Source organism: Aotus nancymaae, unplaced genomic scaffold, assembly GCF_030222135.1.
Source record: "Aotus nancymaae isolate 86718 unplaced genomic scaffold, 86718_ANA_hifiasm-v0.15.2.pri h1tg000016l, whole genome shotgun sequence".
NCBI lineage: Eukaryota > Metazoa > Chordata > Mammalia > Primates > Aotidae > Aotus > Aotus nancymaae.
This window is the reverse complement of record NW_026988428.1, coordinates 5444357-5468961: the sequence shown is the minus strand read 5'-3', so window position 1 is coordinate 5468961 and position 24605 is coordinate 5444357. Positions and strand designations below refer to the sequence as shown.

The 24605-nt window shown below is 37.8% G+C and overlaps 1 protein-coding gene across 5 annotated transcripts in view; it reads left to right on the top strand.

Moving 5' to 3' along the window:
• The window catches only part of VEZT (vezatin, adherens junctions transmembrane protein), a 91352-nt gene that overhangs the window by 31942 nt on the left and 34805 nt on the right, over positions 1-24605 (top strand). For 2 of the 5 annotated variants that reach the window (XM_012469314.3, XM_021675602.2), the window contains exons 3-7: positions 3267-3356; positions 9326-9501; positions 12761-13036; positions 16105-16254; positions 24067-24214. In XM_012469314.3, the coding sequence (XP_012324737.2) occupies positions 3267-3356; positions 9326-9501; positions 12761-13036; positions 16105-16254; positions 24067-24214 (840 nt within the window). Of the gene's footprint in view, positions 1-2665; positions 2739-3266; positions 3357-9325; positions 9502-12760; positions 13037-16104; positions 16255-24066; positions 24215-24605 lie in introns of all 5 variants that reach the window. The other 3 variants (XM_012469317.2, XM_012469316.3, XM_012469315.2) reach the window with 3 other exon arrangements.

Below are 24605 nucleotides of genomic sequence, written 5' to 3'. Positions count from 1 at the left end.
TTTTAGTAGAGACGGGGTTTCACCATGTTGGCCAGGATGGTCTCGATCTCTTGACCTTTTGGTCCACCTGTCTTGGCCTCCCAAAGTTCTGGAATTACAAGTGTGAGCCACCGCACCTGGCCTATTTATTTATTTATTTATTTATTTATTTATTTATTAGAGACAGGGTCTTCCTCTGTCACCCAGGCTGGAGTGCAGTCATGTGATCATGATTCACTGCAGCCTTCACTTCTTGGGCTCAAGTAATCTTCCCGCCTCCACCTCCCAAGTACCTGGGACCACAGACATGTGCCACCATGCCCAGCTAATTTTCTTTTTTGTAGAGATTTAAAAATTGCCACTCACTGTGTTGCCCAGGTTGGTCTCAAACTCCTGGCTTCAAGCAATCCTCCCCTCTTGGCCCTTCAAAGTGCTGGGATTATAGGTTTGAGCCACCGCACCCAACCATATTGCACATTTCTAAGACAATCTTTTAAATTGTAGGATCTATATTTTTCTAAAATGAATTTTTTTCCGGTTTTTTTTTTTTTTTTTTTTTATTTGAGACAGAGTCTCACTCTGTTGCCCAGGCTGGAGTGCAATACCACAATCTCCGCTCACTGCAGTCTCCACCTCCTGGGTTCAAGCAATTATCCTGCCTCAGCCTCCCAAGTCGCTGGGATTACAGGCACAGGCCACCAAGCCCAGATCATTTTTCTATTTTTAGTAGAGACGAGGTTTTACCATGTTGGCCAGGATGGTCTTGAACTCCTAACCTCAAGTGATCCATCTGCTTCAGCTTCCCAAAGTGCTGGGATTCCAGGTGTGAGCCACTGTGCCTGGCCAATTTTTTTCTAAATTTGAAGACAGCTAAACTTTAGAAAACTGTTGTATTGTTTAGCTCATTGTCAGGGAATATATGTTTAGAATTGCTCCCAAAATTCTGTTCAAGGAGTGAAGTATCAATTATTTCCTTTGAAAAGCCATTTTTCTATGAGTTCTTAATGAAACCATCCTTAGCATTAATTGCCCTCTCTTTTTTAACTTTATTTTTGCCTATGATTGTTAGTGGTTGTTAAGTAGTCTGCCCTGGTATTCTTAACATAAATACTCATTCTGTCTCTTTTTCTGGTGTCTTTTCCTGTGATTATTCTTAAATTCATTCCATAGAGTTTTAGCAGCTGGCTTCTTATTGGCTTGGTGTCTTCCCTGGGAATCTCATATACTTTCTTGCCACTGATGTCCATTCTCCAGCCTTTGCTGAGTTCCAGATGCTTGTTAGACATTTTCATCTGCATGTGCCCCATAAAGCTCAGATTCAACTTGTCTAAAATAGGACTTTCCTCAGACACTCCCAAAACAAACAAAAAATGTTCTTTTTAATAGTCCCAAATCACCACCCTCTCAGTTGCCATACCATTTCCAATTGCATGGCATAGCTTTGGTCATCGAGTGATACATCAAGTCAGCTTCTATGTCTCTTAAATCTAACTCTGATTCATGATCCTTTTTGTACTCATTACCTAATTTAAAGGCCTTTATTTTTATTTAGCTGGGTTATTAAACATCGTCTTTTTTTTTTTTTCAGACAGAGCCTCGCACTGTCACCTGGGCTGAATGGCACAATGTTGGCTCACTGCAACCTCTGCCTCCCCAGTTCAAGCAATTCTCCTGCCTTAGCCTCCCTAATAGCTGGGATTACAGGTGTCCGCCACCATGCCTGGCTAATTTTTTGTATTTTTAGTAGAGACAGGGTTTCACTATGTTGGCAAGGCTGGGCTCAAACTTCTGACCCCGTGATCCATCTGCCTTGGCCTCTCAAAGTGCGAGATTACGTGCGTGAGCCATGGTGCCCAGCCTTAAATGTCCTCTTAATCATGCTTCTTGTCTACAATCATTCCCTGCCAGTATAGCCTCTGCACTATTGCCAGTTATTTTTCTGTATTGTTTCGCTTTCTTGCATAAAAATCTTTGGTAGCTCCTCACAATGTTCAGAATAATGTTCATATTATTATGGTATGTAAGACTAAGATCCTTTAAAACCTATCTCCATGTACCGTTTTAACTTCCTTACTAATTCCATCTTCTCTTGGGTCCTAACTGTCCTGGACTATGCCACCATCCCCATGCCATGTGCTTTCATGACTCTTTCCTTCATCCTCTTCCCTTGACTGAAGTGTTCTTCCCTTCTTTTTTTTTTTTTTTTTTTGAGACGCAGTTTTGCTCTTGTTGCCCAGGCTGAAGTGCAATAGTGTGATCTCGGCTCACCGCAACCTCCACCTCCTGAATTCAAGCGATTCTCCTGCCTTAGGCTCCCGAGTAGCTGGGATTATAGGCATGAGCTACCACCCCTAGCTAATTTTTAATTTTTAATAGAGACAGGGTTTCTCCATGTTGGTCAGGCTGGTCTCGAACTCCCAACCTCAGGTGATTCACCTGCCTTGGCCTCCCAAAGTGCTGGGATTACAGGCGTGATCCACTGCACTCGGCCCGTTCTTCCCTTCTTTGTTGAATTTCTACTCATCTGTTACGGCTCAGCTCCAGTGTTATCTCCTCTCTGACCTCCTCTTACACTTTTTCAGGCTTTACATTGATTTGTAATTCTTTATATTGTCTCTTCTTCTATACTAAGTTCTTGAAAACAGCAGTTACATGTATTTATCTTTTTTCCCATGACCCTTTGCAGTACCTGGGATATATTAATCTCTCAATGAATATAAACTCCACTTACTGGCATGCTCAAGGAATGGGCTATTAAGGTAAATTGAATTTTTGGTTGATTCAATAGTAAAGCTTTTATTTCAGTATGTTACACTTTTTCTAAAATGATCAAAGTATCTTTTTGACTTAGAGTTGTGGAATGAAATGGTCTTAATATTTCAGAACTTGTAACCACCCTATGGTTTTTCATTCTGAAATAAATACTACTGTCATGTTGACATAGATAGTACATAGTCTCCAGAATAAATGGGCTGCATCAGGAAGACTTCTGCCTGCTCTTTAGAAATTGGATTTTCAGGCCTCATTCCAAATCTGTTGAATCAGAAGCTTTAGTTTGGGGACCCAAGAATATGTTTCTAACTAAAATCTCCAGGTGATTCTGATATGCAACAAAATTTGGGAACTAATAAGGAGACTGAGACATATTGACAAAATATATAACCTGGACAATTTTTTTCTCCCTTTTCTGATAAAAATTCTGATTGATTGGAGGTAAGTAATTTGAAGTTTTTCTGCTGTTTGTGTATGCTTTAATAATTCTATACAATGTCATTCATCTCCTTCAGCAAGGCATCCTGTTAAAAGTGGCTGAAACCATCAAAAGTTGGATTTTTTTTTCTCAGTGCAATAAGAAAGATGACTTACTTCACAAGTTGGTAAGTGGTCACTTCTTTTTGTCACTTTTCAGTGTTCTTGGTTATTAGTGAAAGAATTGGTCAATCAGAATTTGATTTACTATCAATTTGGGCAGTAATTGATTTATATTAGAGATTCTGCTTAGGGTCTTTTAATTTGGGCTTACTGGCATTGTTGATAGTTTTATAAGTGGTTGTTAGCCACTCAGAATAGAATATTCTGATAGTTATTGAAACTTTGTTAGATCACTAATTTACTACTGCCCTCTTCCTCCATTGACAGGTATTCCTTTCCACAGGTAAAGGAATATGTCATTAGTGGGATCAATTCAATCTGTTAAATCACAGAATTTTCCAAAGCCTCGAAACAGTCAACCTCAAGGGTCTTTGTGATTTTTGTGAGGCTTTATTTTTTCTACTTTCTGCTGTTAACAGAACTCCAGAGGGGGAATACTTCAACCTTCTGACATCCTAACAATACAAAATTCAGGGAGTATAATTTAAAAATTCAAGTTATGTGGTTCTCATGGCTCCCAGAAGGAGTAATGTAGTTACCAGTTAAGTAGGTTTCAGGATCTCTGCTGGCCTGTGACCTTAGGAATTATCATTCTTGTAAATTAACATTTGTAAAGAGATTGTTTACAAAGTGCTTTCACATTTTGATTTGGTAATCTAAACAACACTGTAAGATTTAGTGTACTTCACAAGTGAGACAACCAGAGTTCAGATAATTCAGTTTGCTTTTTTTTTTTTTTTTTTTGAGACGGAGTTTTGCTCTTGTTACCCAGGCTGGAATGCAATGGCGTGATCTCGGCTCACCACAACCTCCGCCTCCTGGGTTCAGGCAATTCTCCTGCCTCAGCCTCCTGAGTAGCTGGGATTACAGGCACGCGCCACCATGGCCAGCTAATTTTTTGTATTTTTAGTAGAGACGGGGTTTCACCATGTTGACCAGGATGGTCTCAATCTCTTGACCTCGTGATCCACCCGCCTCGGCCTCCCAAAGTGCTGGGATTACAGGTGTGAGCCACCGCGCCCGGCTCAGTTTGCTTTAATACTTACTGAGTGAATTGTTTAAAAATGTTCAGCTAGAAAGTGATAGAGCTAGAATGTGATAGAGCCAGAATTTGAACCCAGGTCTCTTGGTTCCAAAGCCCCTGCTCTTTCTGCTATAGCATACGACCTCTCTAGCTCAAGAATTATTATTTTTTGACTGACTAAAATTACTTTTTTAGCAATCCAAATTGTCAAGTTCTTTGTTCAGGGTTTCATCTTTGTTGAAGGTGTATTGAGAAGGTCAATGAAGTGTCTTATCATCTACATAGAATGTCATTTTTATCCAGGTGGAGCCATCTCATTCTTCAGTGATACTAGGACTGTGGTAAGGTATATGGATCCATATACATTTTTCTGTGATTAAGTCATAGTCTGCCTAGGCCTGGTCTTTCATTCTTGGTTCTGTGTCACTGACCACATGTTTCATGTGATGTTTCGCTATAAAGTGCCAGCTTCTGTGTGCATCCCTTTTGTGCCTGTATTATGGAGAACTATAAGAATACATACCTAAGGAATAGTTTACTAGTAATGGAACAAGAAATTATTGGCTTTTGGTGTGAGATTGCTTGACTTTTTCCCCTTGATTGTGACATATTTAAAATGTTGTTAGCTATACAGATATTGAAGCAGGCTCTCTTTTCTTTTATAAGAATATTGGCAATTGCTCTGTGATATCTGAACATTTTACTATTGTTCATTTTAATAGTACTTTTCTTAAGAATTAAAAAAACTCCTTTATAGCAATGGTGATGGTAGTGGTAATAGCACTGTTTGAGTGCTTTTTAGCCTATAAAGTCCTTTCACACATGTTATCTCTGTTATCTCATTTGATCCTTATATCAATAGCACCGTGATATTACAAAGTGTGTAAGATCTTTAAAGAATACAGACACATGAATAAGTTCCCTTCTTCATCCCTAAGGAAAAAGAAATCAAAATCTCTTAATTTTTTATCTGTGCCTTCTCATCCCCTTTCATTCCATCCAGGCAGAAAGGAATTCTAAGCACTTTGTCATGCCACATCCCTATTTAGATCCTAGAAAGATCTTATCAATCAAATGAAGTCCAAATTCATCACCTCAGCACTAGAGTCTGCATAATTTGGCCCTAACCTATCTTTCCAGCTTTGTCCACCAGTATTTGTATCAGTGAACCCAGTCTTCATTTTCCTTTATTCCATACTTATTCTGTATGTCTATGTTTGTGCTCTTATACTGTGATGGAATTCTTTCTGTTTTTATTCTTGATCCATTGGAATCTTTTCAATAAGCACTCCTAGCTTTTTCTCAAAGCTTTCCTAAAACTTCAGCCTATTATATCTCTTATTTTCTGCATCAATCTAGCAATAATTATGTTGTGTTCTTTAAGTTTTTGTATTGTATTATATCCAACATGTGCTTTTCTTTATTAACTATTGCAAACGTAGTAACAACAGTAACAGCTAACACACAGTGCTTACTAGGTGCCCAACACTCTTCTTGGTATTTTACACATACTGACTTAATTAATCCTCATTACAACCCTATAATGTAGGTACTGTTATTATCCCCATTTTGCAGAAGAGGAAACTGGCACAGAGAGCTTATTAATGTGCTTAAGTTGTGGAGCAAGAATACAAAGCTAGACACTCAAGGATACAAAGCTTGGCACTCAGACCTGTTGAAAATGTGCCAAAGTTTACATAGTATACCTCCTAAGAGCATAGAACCTCCAGCTATGCAGGTGATACCTGCTAGTTGATCACAATTAGTACCTTTTCAAATTCTTCATTTTTTTGAGACCTGGATCTGGACCTCCCAGTCCAAATAGAACTGTCATGACATGTTTCTTAATTTGAGGTGTCAATTTTTCTGGTAGTTTGATTGTTACATTGTAACACAGTTAACATGTTTTCTGCAATTCATATTTTTAAAATTAAAGAGTAATATTTTTTCCTTAAGAAACTTAATTCATTAATCTGATTCAATTTAAACAGCTATAATAATCAGAATATAGTTCAAGGTTTTCCTCTGTATGAGGCAATCTAACCACTAAGATAACACTGTTTTAGTTATTTGGAGTGTCTTGGTACCTTTCCAGTTTATTTGAATGCATAGATGATTGTAGGTTGTTCGTTGGTCACATTCTTTTTCTTTTCTTTTCTTTTCTTTTTTTTTTTTTGAGACAGAGTCTTGCCCTGTTGCCCAGACTGGAGTGCAGTGGCACCATCTTGGCTCACTGTAACCTCCACCTCCCAGGCTCAAGCAATTCTTGTGCCTCAGCCTCACAAGTAGCTGGGACTACAGGTACATGTCACCACACCTGGCTAATTTTTGTATTTTTAGTAGAGGTGTGGTTTCACTATGTTGGCCATTCTGGTCTCAAAGTCCTAGCCTCAAGTGATCTGTCTGCCTTAGCTTCCCAAAGTGCTGGGATTGGTTTGAGCACTTGTTCCCTGGCAACCCATAAGCACTTAGGGGTGAACCACAGCACCTGGCTGGTTTGTCACATTCTTGAATCAGATATTCCTAATGATTTTAATACTTCCTCTAAGCAGGTTGGTTTTGGGGAGGTGTTACCCCAGTTTTACACATGAGTCTGATGCCAGGGAATGGTGTTGAAGAAAGTGAGTAACTGATTAAGCAGAATCTCTATCTGTGAAGAGAGAGTGCTCCCATTGAATATTAATGGCTTTTCCACTCTCTGTAAGCCTTAGCCTTCATCTAGTTAGGCTTCATTAAACTTACCTTATATAGGTACATAGAAGTCTCATAAAAGAGACTTGGTTTAAAGCTTTTGTAGCAAAAGTTTGAGTTTTAATACTTTCATTGAATATAGGCTGTGTCTAATTGGGGAACCAAGTAGTAAGATCGATTTCAGAGATTACTTGAAAAGCTACAGTGCCCTATCTCCCTGCCCTCCTTTTTCTCCCCTCTGAACAATAGTATAAAGTGAGTTGTGTTACCCTGTCTTTATGAAAGTGGGGTGGCATGTCAAATAGTTAGGTGGTTCCTAATGTTAGAATCAGAATTGTAGGAAGAGAGAAGAGACAATTGTTCAAATATGCAACATAAAAGTGCTGCAGAGGTACATGCAGAGTGTGTCAGTAGATGTTTTTAAAAAAGCCACATCAGGCTAAAAGAAGGATCAACATTCCATTGAGAAGATGGTCTCTTTTTGGACTGAAGATAAATAAAATCTATCTAAATGCACCTAATATTAAAAATGTTCTCTAAAAGTGGCATATAACCCTGAGCAAGAGGTCATGGGCTCCGTTTGATTTATGGTTCACCACATTCTTACTGAAGTCCTCATTATGATCAGCTAGGGCTGGAATATGTGGTGTGGGAATGATTGAATTAACCAAGAAGAAGCAAACCTGTTGCCTTCACACGTAGACCTAATGGAACTTACTTTAATTGCAAATGGGCTTGTCCATTGTTCTCTTTATTTTGATCATATAATAGTATCACTGTAGTACTAATTTTTTTGTTTGTGAGATGAAGCCTTGCTCTGTCACGCAGGCTGTAGTGCAGTGGCACAATCTCGGCTCACTGCAACTTCCACCTCCTGGGTTCAAGAGATTCTCCTGCCTCAGCTTACCAAGTAGCTGGGATTGTAGGCATATGCCACCACCACCACCACCATGCCTGGCTAATTTTTGTATTTTAGTGGAGATGGGGGTTTCACCATATTGGCAAGGCTGGTCTCGAACTCCTGACCTCAGGTTATCCACCCACCTTGGCCTTTCAAAATGCTGGAACTACAGGCATGAGCCACTGTACCCAGCCTCTATTTGTTTAAATTTAATACAAAATGCAACTTTAAATTTTCTTTTGAGGCAGACTATATGTAGGGAAACATAGCTACCAAATGCTTAGGATTTGAAATCAAAATTCTTAATCTCTTTGGGCTTTGGTATTCTCCCATATATAATGGAGAGGAGGATGATAAGGTACATCACAGGGTTACTATGAGAATTCACCTGTCTGCCCTAACAGTGCTACCTCATCACTCACCTCTCTACTGTGTATGCTCTGCACACAATCTATTAATAATATCATCTAATATCAGACAACTCACATGTCCTCAAATTAGAAAGGCTTTTATCCTGTATCATCCCACTTCTCCAACTCCTTTTTCTGGTCCATTCTTGTTCATCCTTTAAAACTTACCTCAGGCTTCACCTCTTTTACTTTCTCTGACTTTATTAGAGGCTTGGTCCTTTTATGCCATTTTCGTAGTGCTCTGAGTGTATTTCATCACACTCCTTTGCATGTTATATTGCAACTGTTTACTTTTTGGGACTTTAGGGACAGAGACTTATATATCTTGTTCATTTAGTGTCTTCAGTGTCAAGCATGGTACCTGGCTTATAGAAGATATTCCTTGATAGGTGAACAGAAGGAAGAGAGGGAGGAATAAATGAGCTGGTATATGTGAAGGCATTTTGTAAACTATAAAGTGCTATGCAAATGTTAGTGTGATTTTACATTATATTCCTTAATAATGCATTTTTAAATATCTGAATATCAATTTTTAGGAGGCCTTGATCCTGCTGATAAAATTCTTAAATATTGGCTATATTGTTAACAGTTTCAGGGACAGCATTTTTATGTTATAGGATTATATTTTTCATGTTATGCCCTAGCAATTTAATTAATTAGGCTTAACTAGACAGGTTTGTTAATCTGTAATTACTTTACATCTTGTTATTAAAAATTTATATTTTACATCTAATGGCTCAATAATGTCTACCTCAATCTTTATTGTTTCACATGTCCAATGAAAATAAAATCCATCTATCATACTAAAGGTAGATTTGACTGTTGTTTCTTCTTGAAATATCTTCTGAAAATAAATACCACTAAATTTTATTAGCACATTAGGAGCTTAGCGTTTAATACAATATTATATATGTATTAATACCTCTTTTCTGGTATTTTAATGGCCAGGATATTGGATTCCGACTCGACTCATTGCATACCATCCTGCAACAGGAAGTCCTGTTACAAGAGGATGTGGAGCTGATTGAGCTACTTGATCCCAGTATCCTGTCTGCAGGACAATCTCAACAACAGGAAAATGGACACCTTCCAACACTTTGCTCCCTGGCAACCCCTAATATTTGGTACTGTCCAAAAAACACCTATTCTTTGACTGCTTACATATAGAGTTTTAACAGAGGAAACCCATCGTCATGCTCTCCATTGTAAAGGCATAAACATTCCATACATTTAGTAGTAGAATTAAAGTAATGATATGGGAAAAAAAGTGCATTTCTAAAGTAAATACTATTTAAAGTGAAGCTAGGAAAAAATCCAATTTGGTTCTTAAATACTTCCAACTCATTGAAGTTAGTTCTGTGCTCAGCAACCTAGCAAATGGGCATAACAAGTGCTGAAAAGTTACTCTGCCAGATGCAGTGGCTCATGCCTTTAATCCCGACGCTTTGGGAGGCCGAGGTGGTAGGATTGCTTAAGTCCAATAGTTTGAGACCGGTCTGGGCAACATAGCAAAACTCCATCTCTACAAAACATTTAAAAATGAGTTCGGATATGGTATCATATGCTATCGTAGTCCTAGCTACTTGAGAGACTGATGTGGGAGGATCACTTGAACCCAGCAGCTGGAGGGTGCAGTGAGCCATGATCACACCACTGCACTCCAACCTGAGCAACAGAGCGAGAACCTGTCTCTAAGCAAAAAAAGACTTTCTTTTACCCATACACCTATGCACAAGTGTGCATGCAAAGCTATTATTCTTTATGTTTCTTTATAATTAATAGGTTTTATCATAACCATATTGTAGACACCAAGAATAGGATGGGACATGGAAGTAGACAGCTGATTCTGACTGTGTTGGCTGAGAAAAGATCATAGGGAACATGATTTGATGATTCAGACCATCCTAGAACTTTTCAACCTCTTGAACTATTTGGGTCTAGAGCAGAAGTCCCAATAATCTATTTTTTAAAAAAAAAAAAGAATGTGTAACAAAAAGGGATTATATATAAAGAATTATTGATGTCTTCTTTCTGTTAAAGTACTTTATTAAATTTGACGTAGAAGGGAGGAATGAGTCAAGAAATGCACTAGATCACTGCTCAAACTATTAAAGTTATATAGGCAGTAACATTCATTGGCCTTAAGGTTCTGGATTTATGCCTTCCCTGTCACACTGACAAATGCTTCATTCTGCAGTCACTTAGATATGATCATGCAGAAGTAAAGCATCTTATTCTTCAAAAATATGAGAATTTATGAAGTTGATAGAAGGAACCATAGGTTTTTATTTTATTTTATTTGGTTTTTATGAATTTACTACTTTACTATTTCCTTTAACCACAAATATAACCAAGCAACTATGAGACCTATAAATGACTTTAGAGTTTACTATTAATATATAAAAATATATGATGAGATTTTGCTTTATGGTATTACCCGTTTCATTTAAAAAGTAAAGGATTCTAAAGGAAATTAGGGCAAATGTTTATTTACTTATTTGTTGAGACAGGGTCTCACTCTGTTGCTTAGGCTGGAGTACAGAGGTATAATCTCGGCTCACTGCAGCCTCGGCCTCCTAGACTCAAGTGATCCTCCCGCCCTAGCCTCCCAAATACCTGAGACTATAGGAGCATGCCACCACACCTGGCTAGTTTTTGTATTTTTTGTAGAGACAGGGTTTTGCCATGTTGCACAGGCTGGTCTTGAACTCCTGTACTCAAGTGACCCTGCCTCAGCCTCCCAAAGTGCTGGGATCACAGGCATGAGCCCCTGTACCTGGATAGGGAAAATATTTAATAAGAAACATTCTTGCATGTGATTTTCTTTGCAGTATGACTATAACTCTTTCCAAAGATGTTTTTCAGCTATTTTCAGACACATCCCCCTTATCTTCCCTTCTTTCTTTTCTTTTTTTTTTTTCTGAGACAAGGTCTGGCTTTGTCACCCAGCTAGAGTGCAGTGGCGTGATCTCAACTCACTGCAGCCTGCTCAAGTGATCCTCCCTCCTCAGCCTCCTGAGTAGTTGGAACTACGGATGCATGCCACCACACCTGGCTAATTTTTGAATTTTTTTCAGAGACGGGGGCCCAGTGTGTTGCCCAGGCTGGTCTCTAACTCCTGGGCTCAAGTGACCTTCCCACATCTGCCTCTTAAAATGCTGAGATTACAGGTGTGAGCCACTGTGCCTGGCCCCCTCTTTCTTATGTAGACACATTTTCACCAAAGCATTCATTGCTTTAAAGATGTATTTTAGTCTGTTAGATTTGTAATTGACAAGAATTTTAAAATGTGTACATATTTTTATTTCAATTAAAGCAGTATAAAAGTACAAAGCTTGTCCATATCATGGTCTGTGGTAAGTATGTATATTCCAAAAATGATGATTATTTAAAATTTGAGGACTTTATTTAAACAATTACTCATCAAGTATATATCATTTCTAATTGGAAAAAGGTGTACATATTATTGATATAGTATGTGTTTCTATACAAATAAAGTTTGATTTTAGGAAAAAGGGATTTATAATATCTCTGAAACAGTATTTTTACTTTTAGATCTATAAAATTGGATTTTAAAATCTCTAATTTGCTTTTTAGGTTAAGGATTCCATATCTTTCATAGTTTTTTAAAAAGTGGTTTCAGAAAACACCTATTTTTGTATTTATTATCATTTTTATTTTATAAAAAGAAATGTAACAATTGCTTTGGGGTCACGGAAGAGGTGTTGGCTAGAATTAGAAGCAATTGTTTCAAGCTTTTGGTAAAATCTTCACTGAAGACTTGGTGTCAGAGGAAGATTTGAAGGATTGGGTTTTGGTATTAAATATAAGATGACACCAGGCAAAAAGGAAAGAGAAGGAAGAGATGTTTTGGTTTACAGTGCTTGGAGTTGAGGGCTGGGATGCTGATCTGAGTCAAGTCGTGATCTGGGCCAGCTTCTCTAGGATCATGTAGACTGAGCTAATGAAGTTTGATTTTATCCTGCAGGCGATAGGTGGTATTTCTAGTCTGAAGACTGTATATTTAGGCCTTTTGTTGGTGCTGCCCAGCATTCAATTACCACCTATAGAGAAGTTCTCTGAGTTTCTTTTGTGAAATCAGCTTTACCTGATTCCAGAAGACACCTGTTTCTAATGTTCTTACTTAAACTTATCAGCTTAGATGTTAATACCTAAGCACTATTGTCTAGTTGCGAGGTATTTTTAAGAATCTTTTACATCACCTTCTTAAATGTTGTATTTTTTAAAGTTATGCTTTACAAGGAGACTAGCATTTTATCTCTTCAGTAAACCTAAATTTAAATTTTGCTTTTACTGATTAAAGTAACTCACCTTTCTTTCTCTAATCTGATGGCTATCATTTTCTTCCTTTCTTGTTCCCAGGGATGTCTCAATGCTATTTGCCTTCATTAGCTTGCTTGTTATGCTTCCCACCTGGTGGATTGTGTCTTCCTGGCTGGTATGGGGAGTGATTCTATTTGTGTATTTGGTCATGAGAGCTTTGAGACTATGGAGGACAGCCAAACTACAAATGACCCTAAAAAAATACAGTGTTCATTTGGATGATATGGCCACAAACAGCCGAGCTTTTACTAACCTCGTGAGAAAAGCTTTACGTCTCATTCAAGAAACTGAAGTGATTTCCAGAGGATTTACACTGTGAGTTCATTTTTTATTTTATTTCTTAAATGATTATTTTCTACTCCATAAAGGAGAATATTTATTACCTATTTTCATTTCTGTGTTGCATTTATAGGTAAGAAGTGCTTTTCTCTTTAGTATTTACTAAAGTCAATTAACTGCTAAGTGAAGGAATAAATATATTATGTGCTAGATTTAATATGTAGTATGATTCTGCTTATCTACTTTGAGAAACTAAAGTACTTTGGAGATCATGAGTATTTCTGCATGTTACCATGTGATTATATGAGATAATATATATAGAGTGTCTAATACTGAACCTAACATGCAATAGTTGCCCAGTAAATGCTTGCTCCTTTTACTCCCTTTCAAATGCCTTTTTTATGATAAACATATCTGCTCTAAATTCATTTTGAAAAGTCCTGACATGTACTAATAACTGTTTAGGTAAATATTAGCAGATATTACAGCACTGATACTCTCTGAATATCATGCAAACAGTGATGTTTCCCATTCTCACAGGAAATTAAGTATTCACCAACCTAGCTGTAAGTATATTAAGCTGTAGGATATACTGGCTACTTAATCTATTATTAAAGGGAAGGTTACATTTATTGAGCACCAACTGTGTTCCATATACAATGCTAGTCGCTTTTGCATACAACTAAAGGCATAGAATTATAAATGGTAAATATTCATTTCCATTCCATCTGATTCTAAAGCCTGCTTGCAGTACACTGGACACCTGCCAAACACTAACAGATGGCAGTTGTATGCTAGCATATTTAATAATTTATATAACCTATATAACTTTTGCAATCTATAGTTGGGATAAAGTAAGTGTATTGTAAAGAACATTCATAGCTCTTAATTAGTTGTATCTAGAAAATCATGAAAAGAGGGAGTGAAGAACCTCTGGAGTCATCACATCCTTCACTCTGTTCTGCTCTAGAATACTACACAATCTTGACTTAAACACTGTTTCCAGAAAATCATGGAACAGAGAAATGGAAGATCCCAGTAGTTATCTTGTTCTTTACTCTTTTGTGGTCTACACACAATTCCAAGACATAAGACAGATTTTATAATTTCTCTTTCTTCTCCAAGTATAAAAGTCTGCCAGGTGCAATGGCGCATACCTATAATCCCAGCACTTTGGGAGGTCAAGACATATGGATCACTTGAGCCCAGGAGTTCAAGAGTAGCCTAGGCAACCTAGTGAGACCCCATCTCTACAAATAATAAAAAATTAGCCAGATGTAGTGGCATGTACCTGTAGTCCCAGCTACTCAGGAGGCTGAGGCATGAGGATTGCTTGAACCCAGGAGGTTAAGGCTGCAGTGAGCTGAGCTTGCTCCCCTGCAATCCAGCTTGGGCAACAGAACTAGAGACAATGGATTCTGTCTAGGCTGGGCAACAGACTTGGTCTCAAAAAAAAAAAAAAGTATAAAAGTCCTTAGCATCTGTTGATTTTTGTCCTTCCATTAGTTTAAGTCTACTTCTTATTGACTTAAAGGATAGCACATTTTAAGTTGTTTGAACGTCAAATTTTGAAAGTTTAAAAAATCACACTTAAAATAAGTAATAGTTCCTTTTTATTTTATGGAGAGGACTGACTGGTTAAACAAAGTGGCTTTGTGTTCAACTAATGGTTAGGCATGTGTAGAGGATTCTGTGCTTTGTGTCATTTTCCAACTTTACCTATACCCATGGAATTTGCATGAAGAGGTAAAGTGGGCCAGTTAGACATGATTTACCTCCAGATTATGCCTTCTACCCATTCAGTTGATGGACAAGGAGAAAACATTTTGGAAGAAATTGTGCTTCCTTTGTCTCTATCTAACTGGATAATGGGTTGAAAAATGAGGAATAATAAATCTTGAATCATAATTTTTTAGACATTTTCAAAATTGGTTTTTAAAACTGATTTAGTAAAATGGAGCACAAGCAGTAGTGCCATATATTGGAATCATGAATGCTTTTTTTGTTTCTGCCTCAAATTGTTTTCTCTAGCAAATAATTGAAACCTTTTTTGCCTTCATTCCCTTGTCTTAACATAAGCCTGTCAGTCATCATCCTATGCTTTTTATCGATTTTTTAAAAATTTGCTTTTTATAGATGTTTAATGCCTGAATACATTTTAGTGTGGTTTAACATTTTTAAAGTTTTGAGTTAAGTGTCTTGTTTTATAGCTTTGTGGTTATAATATAAGAAATTTACAAATGCCAATATTTTGTTTTACTGTTGGGAAAGATTACTGCTTAGGTGAAAAAAATTATCTGATAACCAGGTATTTACTCATGCATACTATAAGTTATGAAATATATACATTGTATGTCATTTTTACAAATTAGATACTCCCCATTACTCTTACGGGAAGTGCTATCAAATGTGCTTCCTCTTGAACAATTTTGAAAGTAGCTATGCTACTATGTAGTAACACTTACTTTGCCTTTCTACTTGCATTCCCCTGTTGGCCACTGGTCCTGTTATCTTTCCACGTCCCCTACTTCATTTTGAGTAGGTAAGTGCCAGTGGCAGCAGGTGGGTAAGTAATTTTGCCCTACTTTTATGAATGTACAGAATGTATTTCTATACAGTATTTTTTCTGTACAAGTGACCAAAATATGATCAGTAACATATGTAATGAACATATGTGAATGTATATTAAGAATTTGAAAGTGTTGATAATTAAGGTCTTTATATTTCCTATGGATGTAGGTTTTGAAAACTGAATATAAAATAGCTTCTCTCTAATATATTTTAGCAAGCAGAGTGTCTATGTAAAAAGGATGTGAGTTCTTAATAAATATTTCTACATTTCTGTTATATCTCAGCCGGAATCCATTGTTTCCCCACATCAGAGGAAGCCTTTGCTCTTTGAGATTTTAATTTTTTATTTGTCCTTTTTTTTAGTGGCTGTCTCTCTCTATATATATTCACAGAAATGACTGTTTTATGACATAATCGTTTTCTAGTGAAAATCATGAAAGAGGAATTTGTTTTCTACATTTAATAGAATTGTGGATTTAGGAAACAAAAACTTTAGGACACCTGTACAGTTGTATCACATTTTACTTTTCAAGTTTGCTTGACAGGGTCAGTGCTGCTTGCCCATTTAATAAAGCTGGACAGCATCCAAATCAGCATCTCATCGGTCTTCGGAAAGCTGTCTACCGAACTGTAAGAGCCAACTTCCAAGCAGCAAGGCTAGCTACCCTATATATGCTGAAAAAATATCCTTTTCTGTTTATATATGAAAATAAGCAATGTTTCTGGAGTCTTGGTATTATAGATACTATAGTTGTATCCTGTGAAAATTTACTGTAAAATGAGATTGGCTATTTTCCATCATCACTTCTATGTTAAAACTGGAAATGCATTCTTGGGGGAATGACAATAACAGACAGGAAGCAATTCTGCTCTTGTGTCGCTGCTTTAAAAACAAGGAAAAAACTTGAAGTCTCTTCCTTTAGTCATCCAAAGAATGAAGTCAAAAGAGCCTGGCTTTGCTAGGTCTGACATTTTTAAAAAATTTCTTAACATGGCAGATTTGCATCATGGCATGTTAATAAACTGGCAACTAGAAATCCTTCCCTTTTGAAAAAAAAAAAAAACAGGTTCTAGGAACAGAATGGCCAAGTTCAAATACTGGCTATCAGTGGAGTTATCAGTAACCTTAAGCCAGTTTCTTAATCTCTCTGTACCTTGCTTTACTCATGTTTAAGATGGCAGTAATAACATGATCTTCCTTATTGGATTTTTGTTAGGATCAAATGAGTTAATGCATGTAAAGTGATCAGACAGCATCTAGCATTATAGTAAGCACTCAGAGACTACATGACAATAAGTCTGTCGCTTAAACTTATTAAAATAGGAAATTAGTTCTATTAGCCAGAAAATAAAGGCATATAAGAGCTTTATGTTAGTAAAGACATGTAGATAAGTTAAATTCTGACTAAATAGAAGGCAAAAAGACAACTTTGCCACTTCAGGATGCTGGGTATTGCAGCACTGATAAATATAATACTTAAAGTTTATAGGGTGCTTTATGTTCTATCATATCCTTATACATCCCTTTATAGCTAGATTTTCTTATCTCCATTTTATGAGAAAACAAAAATAGAGGTTAAGTGACTTGTGTGGTATCATGCAACTACTAATAGATGAAGTTGTGTCTTCACTGTAGGACTTAACGACTTAAAACCATTTCTCTCTCTCTCTCTCTCTCTTTCTCTCTTTCTATATATGTATATGGAAATTTCATATACATATGAAGTATATATATTTATATGTATCTACACACACATATATAAAATGGAGACACACACAGACACACACATATATAATGGAGAGAAAGCATTTTAATTTTTAGCAAGAACTTGCCCATTTTGTCTCCCCATTGCCTAAATGCTGGCCTGCTATAGGTCAATCATTCTTCCAGGTGCTACGAAAACTGAGTAAAAACATTTACTACCTACTTCTAAAGACTTTTGAATGTGATCAATAAAGAAATTAGTATTCATAATATGATATAAGTGCCATGGGTGCCTTCCAACATAGCAGGGGGCCAGCATATGGGGTCAGAGAAGGCTTTCAGGGAGGTGACACCTAAGCTGAGCTTCAGAGAATGAATAGGAATTGGCCATGAGGATGATAAGAGTCTGCATTCCAGGTAGAAGGAAGCAAAAACATATGGAAAGAAATAGAGATATGACAGTGTGGCATGTGAACTGTTGGTCATTCAGTCAATATTTATTGAGCACAAACTGCCAGGCATTATGCTAATCACTAGACATACAGTGATAAACATAATAGACAAGATGCCTGCCTTACGGAGCTTGTAGTTCAATGTGGGTTAAGGAGTGAGAGGACTAGCCTATTAAAGACTACAGATTATATGAGTTCTTTGTGCAAGTCATTTTTCTGGAAACTGGGGACCTAGCAGTGAACAAGATAGACAAGATTCTTATTCTCATGGAGCTTACCTTGTAGTAGATAAAATAATCAGTAAAACATGGTCTGGGTGCAGTGGCTTATGCCTGTAACGCTAGCACTTTCAGAAGCTGAGGCAGGAGGATTACTTGAACCCAGGAGTTCGAGACCAGCCTGGACAACATAGTGAGACCCTGTCTCTAACCCCACCTCCAAAAATTATTTTAAATTAGTTGTGTGGTGGCACACACGCACATACCTGCACTCCCAGCTACTTGAATGGGTGAGACAGCAGTATTCCTTGAGCCCCAAAGGTCAAGGCTGCAGCAAGCTATGTTTGTGCCACTGCACTCCAGCCTGGACAACAGAGTGAGAGCCTGTCTCAAAAATAAATAAATAAATAAGTAAAATAAATAAATAAGTAGATAAATAAAATAATAAATGGACAGATGGGATTTTTCAGATAAAATAGTTACTATAAAGGAAAAAACCGGGGGAATAGGACAGAGAATGACTGGTGGAGTGCTGCTTTTTATTAGATGGTAAGGGAAGGCCTCACTGAGGAGCTGGTATTTAAACTGAGGTTTGCATGATGAGAAAGAGCTGGAGGAAGAGTATGCTAGTTAGATAGACCAGTGAGTATAAAGATCCTGTGGCAGGGATGAATTCAGCATGATAGGAATATGGAAAGAAGGCCTTCATGAGTTGAGCACAGTAAGTTGGAGGTTAGAGTATGAAATGAGACTCAGAGGTAGCCTGGGACCAGATCATATTCTCCATACAAGAAACCTTAATAAATTTAACTAAAAAAGAATCCACCAATCATTTTGAGACCAGTAGGATATGTAAACCTGTCTGGGCGCAGTGGCTCACACCTGTAATCCCAGCACTTTGGGAGTCTGAGGTAGGCAGATCACCTGAGGTCGTGAGTTTGACACCAGCCTGACCAACATGGAAAAACCCCATCTCTACTAAAAATACAAAAAATTAGCCAGGTGTGGTGGCATATGCCTGTAATCCCAGCTACTCGGGAGGCTGAGGCAGGAGAATCACTTGAATGTGGGAGGCAGAGGTTGTGGTGAGCCAAGATCTTGCCATTGTACTCCAGCCTGGGCAACAAGAGCAAAACTACGTCTAAAAAAAAAAAAAACAAAGGGTGGAGAGATCCAAGATGGCTGATCACTAGCAGCTTGGGATTGTAGCTCCCAGAGAAAGCGCACAGAACGAGAGGACGCCACACTTTCAGACGAATTTTTGTTACCCATGGACCAGAAGATTCCCAGTAGAGGAGCCCCACGGGTCACCAGGGTGACTCTTGTGGCCGGCGTCGCGGTTTTGCTGGTGCCCCAGCGCGGCGGTTCTTGGTGCAGAGTAAATGGGACTGGGTCCCCTTTTGATTGACGTTTGGAGCTCCGGGGGGGCAGAGTCACCCATTTACCTGATTGAAGAAGGGACTTGAGGGAATCCAGACTGGAGATTCCTGGGCAGAAAAGCACCACGAATCTCGATGCTGCTGTTTTGGCAAGCGCAGTGGGTTGCTCAGATTTCGGCGCTGGGAATCAACAAGTTGGACATCCACTCAGAGACCTAATTTGAAAGTAGGCAATCACAAAGACGACAGGTGGATAAACTTACAATGATGGGAAGAAACCAGCATAAAAAGTCTGAGAATACCCAAGATCAGAATGCCTCTCCTTCTACAGGGGATCACAGTTCCTCATCAACAAGAGAACAAGGCCTCTTGGAGAACGAGTGCATTCCAATAACAGATTTAGGCTTCAGAAAGTGGGTAATAAGGAACTTTAGTGAGCTAAAAGAACATGTTCTAGCCCAATGTAAAGAAACTAAGAACTTTGAAAAAAGGTTTGACGAAATGCTAACGAGAACTGACAACTTAGAGAGGAATATAAGTGAATTAATGGAACTGAAGAACACAATACGAGAACTTCGTGAAGTATGCGCAGGTTTTAACTGTCAAATTGATCAAGCAAAAGAAAGGATGTCAGAGGTCGAAGACCAACTTAATGAAATGAAACGAGAAGACAAGATTAGAGAACAAAGAGTAAAAAGGAATGAGCAGTCTCCAAGAAATATGGGACTCTGTGAAAAGACCTAATTTACGATTGATAGGTATACCTGAATGTCATGAAGAGAATGAATCCAAGCTGGAAAATATTCTTCAGGATATTATTCAGGAAAACTTTCTTAATCTTGTAAGGCAGGACAATACTCAACTCCAGCTAATCCAGAGAACACCACAAAGATATTCCTCAAGTAGAGCAACTCCAAGACACATAATCGCTAGATTCACTAGGGTTGAAATAAAGGAGAAAATTCTAAGGGCAGCTAGAGAGAAAGGTCATGTTACCCATAAAGGGAAGCCTATCAGACTCACAGCAGACCTCTCACCAGAAACCCTACAAACTAGAAGAGAGTGGGGGTCAATATTCAATATCCTCAAAGAAAATAATTTTCAACCCAGAATCTCATATCCTGCCAAACTAAGCTTCATAAGCGAAGGAAAAAGAAAATTTTTCATGAACAAGCAAGCACTCAGAGATTTCATCACCACCAGGCCTGCTTTACAAGAGCTTCTGAAAGAAGCACTACAAACAGAAAGGAACAACCATTATTAGTCATCCCAAAAACTTACCATAACGTAAAGAGTATCTCTATAATGAAGACTCTACATCAACTAATGGGCAAAATAGCCAGCTAGCATTAAATGACAGTATTGAACTCACAAATATTAATTCTAAATTTAAATAGATTAAATGCCCCAATCAAAGACACAGACAGGAAAATTGAATAAAAAGTCAAAACTCATCGGTACGCTGTATCCAGATCTATTTCACAAGCAACGACATACAAAGACTCAAAACAAAGGGATGGAGGAAGATTCATCAATTAAATGGAGAGCAAAAAAAAAAAAAAAAAAAAAAATAGGGGTTGTAGCTTTCGTCTGTCACAAAATAGACTTTAATAGTAACAAAGACTAAAAGAAAGAAGGACATTACATAATGGTAAAAGGATCAATGCAACAACAGGAGTTAATGATTATAAATATATATGCACCCAATCTGGGAACACCCAGATACATAAGACAAGTTCTTAATGACTTATAAAGAGACCTGGACTCCCGCACAATAATATCGGGAGATTTTGACACCACATTGTTAATATTCGACGGATCAACGACATAGAAAATTAATAGGGACATCTATGATTTGAACTTAGACCTGAAATAAGTAAACTTAGTGAATATTTATAGAATTCTCCACCCCAGGTCCACAGAACATACATTTTTCTCAGAATCATATTACACCTATTTCGAAAGTGACTATTATAATTGGAAGTAAATCACTCTTCAGCATTTGCATAGCATTTCACAGACTTAAATGAAATATTGATTGACTGTTTGTTTGTTATTTTCTTCCCTTATTCCTTCCTGTCTCCGTTGTTAAGCACAATTATGGGCATAAAAGAGGTTTTTAATACCTATTTTCAGATTGCATTCCAGCCCGGGCAATAGAGCAAGAATCCTGTCCTCTCTCCCCCTTTTTCTTTCTCTTTCTTTCTTTCTCTCATAAAAAAAAGAAAGAAAGAAAACCCCATCTTTACAAAAAAAAAAAAAAAAAAAAAGATAGGTAAACCCTTGAACCCTTGTTTGCCTGATCAAAGTAAACAGCACCAATATACAAGATTAGTAATGAGAACACAGTGGTAACCATGGATGTGGAAGACATTAAAATAACTGTAAGGGATAGTGTGCAACTCCACAGCAGCAACTTTGAAAATGTAGGCAACGGCTGGGCTTGGTGGCTCAAACCTGTAATCCCAGCACTTTGGGAGGCCGAGGCAGGCGGATCACAAGGTCAAGAGATCGAGATCATCCTGGCCAACATGGTGAAACCCCATCGCTACTAAAAATACAAAAATTAGCTGGGCGTGATGGCATGCACTTGTAGTCCCAGCTACTCAGGAGGCTGAGGCAGGAGAATTGCTTGAACCTGGGAGGCAGAGGTTGCATGAGCCGAGATTATGCCACTGTACTCCAGCCTGGTGCCTGGCAACAGAGTGAGACTCTGTCTCAAAAAAAAAAAAAAAAAAGAAAATGTAGGCAAAAATGGTTCTTTTTGTTTCTTTTGAGACAGGGTCTTTCTTGCTCTGTCACCCACAGTGGAGTGTTGTGGCATGATCACAGCTCACTGTAGCCTCATGCAATCCTCCTGTCTTAGCCTCCCGAGTCGCTGGGACCAAGGCACATGCTACCACACCTGGCTAATTGTTTTGCATTTTGTAGAGACAGAATTTCACCATTTTGCCCAGATTGGTCTCGAACTCCTGGGCTCAAAGAATCCTCTTGCCTCGGCCCCCCGCAGTGCTGGGATTATTATACGCATGAGCCACTGAGCCCAGCCTCATTTCTTATCAAAATAAAAATCTGCAAAATTGACATAGGAGGAATTTTAAAACTTGAAGAGATTGGACATAGGATAAAGAATACTCAATTTTAAGAAGAAAACACCTGGTTTATGTGTAGACAAGGAAAATATGAAACTATTTTTTAAACAGTGGTATAGTTCTTAATGTTCTTCTGTGGATCTCTAAATTATATTAAGTGAAAAAAAACTGCAAAGTGCATGGATCGGTATTTATTGTATCCTTCAAGTCGTGCATAAAAGGAACTGTGTGTTTATACAGTGATAAATGTGTATGTTTGTTTACATGCATGTATATATACCTACATACCTCCAGATACACATTGATATTTGAATTTGCTTTTATGTATGTATGTATAAAAAATCTTAGAAGGTACTGGTATCAGGAATTGCGTTTCCATTTGGATAGTGGAACTACGTGGCTAAGGAATAGAGGCAGAAAGTAGTTTTTGCTGTATCCCTTAATACCTTGTAATTTTTGAATTCTGTGAATATATTACCTATTCAAAAACGAAGTGAATGTAAAATTTTTTAACTACCAGATCCAGGTGGTTTTAAAGTTTTAAAAAATTTCAGACTATAGAAAAGATTAGAAAGTTTCTTTGTATCATTTTACTTATGAAAATACTATAATCTCAATACCAAATCATGTTGTATTACAAAGAATAAAAACCAGTTTATTACAAAGAATATAGACCAGTCTCACAAATGGGGATACAAAATGTTTAAATAGAATATTTATAAATTTAATACTGGTTTGTATCAAAAGATTATTATAGTATAACCAAATAGGAATGTGCTAGAAATGCAAATTCACCATCAAGAATTATATGGATATAATTATTTAGAAAAACAATTAAAGGGAAAAATCATTGTTGATTTTGAAGTGTCTGTAAGGAGGAGGGCAGAGGAAACCTAACAGTAGTCTATAGAACAGGCCTAGTGCCACTTATATCAGTCTGTGTATTTCAAAGAACATTCAACTAATGATGTCCTGCAGTAGGCAGACTGAGAAGAAAAGAGTATTTGCTATAGCATAGTGAGGGCCCTGAACCACGACACAATAAAGTGCACAATACAGCTTCAAAAGGCAGGTGTCAAAAATAACATTTTAGGGCCAGGCACAATGACTTATGCCTATAATCTAAGCACTTTGGGAGGCCACGGCAGGCATATCACTTGAGGCCAGGAGTTTGAGACCAGCCTGGCCAACATGGCAAAACACCATCTCTACAAAAAATACAAAAATTAGCTGGGTATGCTGGCATATACCTGTAATCCCAGCTACTCAGGAGGCTGAGACATGAGAATTGCTTGAACGTGAGAGGCAGAGGTTGCAGTGAGCCAAGCTGGTGCCACTGCACTCCAGCCTGGTTGACAGAGCAAGACTCCATCTCAAATAAATAAACAAATACCACTTTAACACTTTTGAAGAGTTGAACTTTTAATATTTTAGACATTAAAAATTGTATTCACAAGTACTCTCTAAGATATCTGAGGTGTTATGTTAATATATTGGATATTTTAAATTAATTTTTATTTAAAAACTGTTATAAATCTCCTCATGCAAAATTTCAGGATACAGAATAGTAAATGTGATCTAGGACAATTTCACTGTATCTTTTATGCTTTCATGAAAAAGCTTTGTTGATTGCCTTAACCTAATTTAACCTACCCCCTGAACTCTGAGAGTGACAATGTAACCAACTACATCTGTGTGGTGCCTTTTAAGGAACTGGGACTTGGACTTAGTGAAGAGCAGATTTCAGAAGAGGAAGCGCATAACTTTACAGATGGCTTCAGCCTGCCTGCATTGAAGGTAATCCATTTGTGGAAGGGAAGGGCTGAAGAAAAGATATGCACTTGGATTGTGTCTGTGCTTTCTGAATGTGAATGCTGCACTTGTTCACCTCATTATTTGCTGCATACCATCATCATAAATGCCCTGGTGATGGTTATAAGGCTGTCTTTAAGAGCCGAGAGCATCATAAAGATCGGAAGAGGAGGTCCATATATTTTGATGTCCAAATACTTAAAATGTTTAATATATAAGAAATGCCTTGGCCGGGCGCGGTGGCTCAAGCCTGTAATCCCAGCACTTTGGGAGGCCGAGGCGGGTGGATCACGAGGTCAAGAGATCGAGACCATCCTGGTCAACATGGTGAAACCCCATCTCTACTAATACAAAAAATTAGCTGGGCATGGTGGCG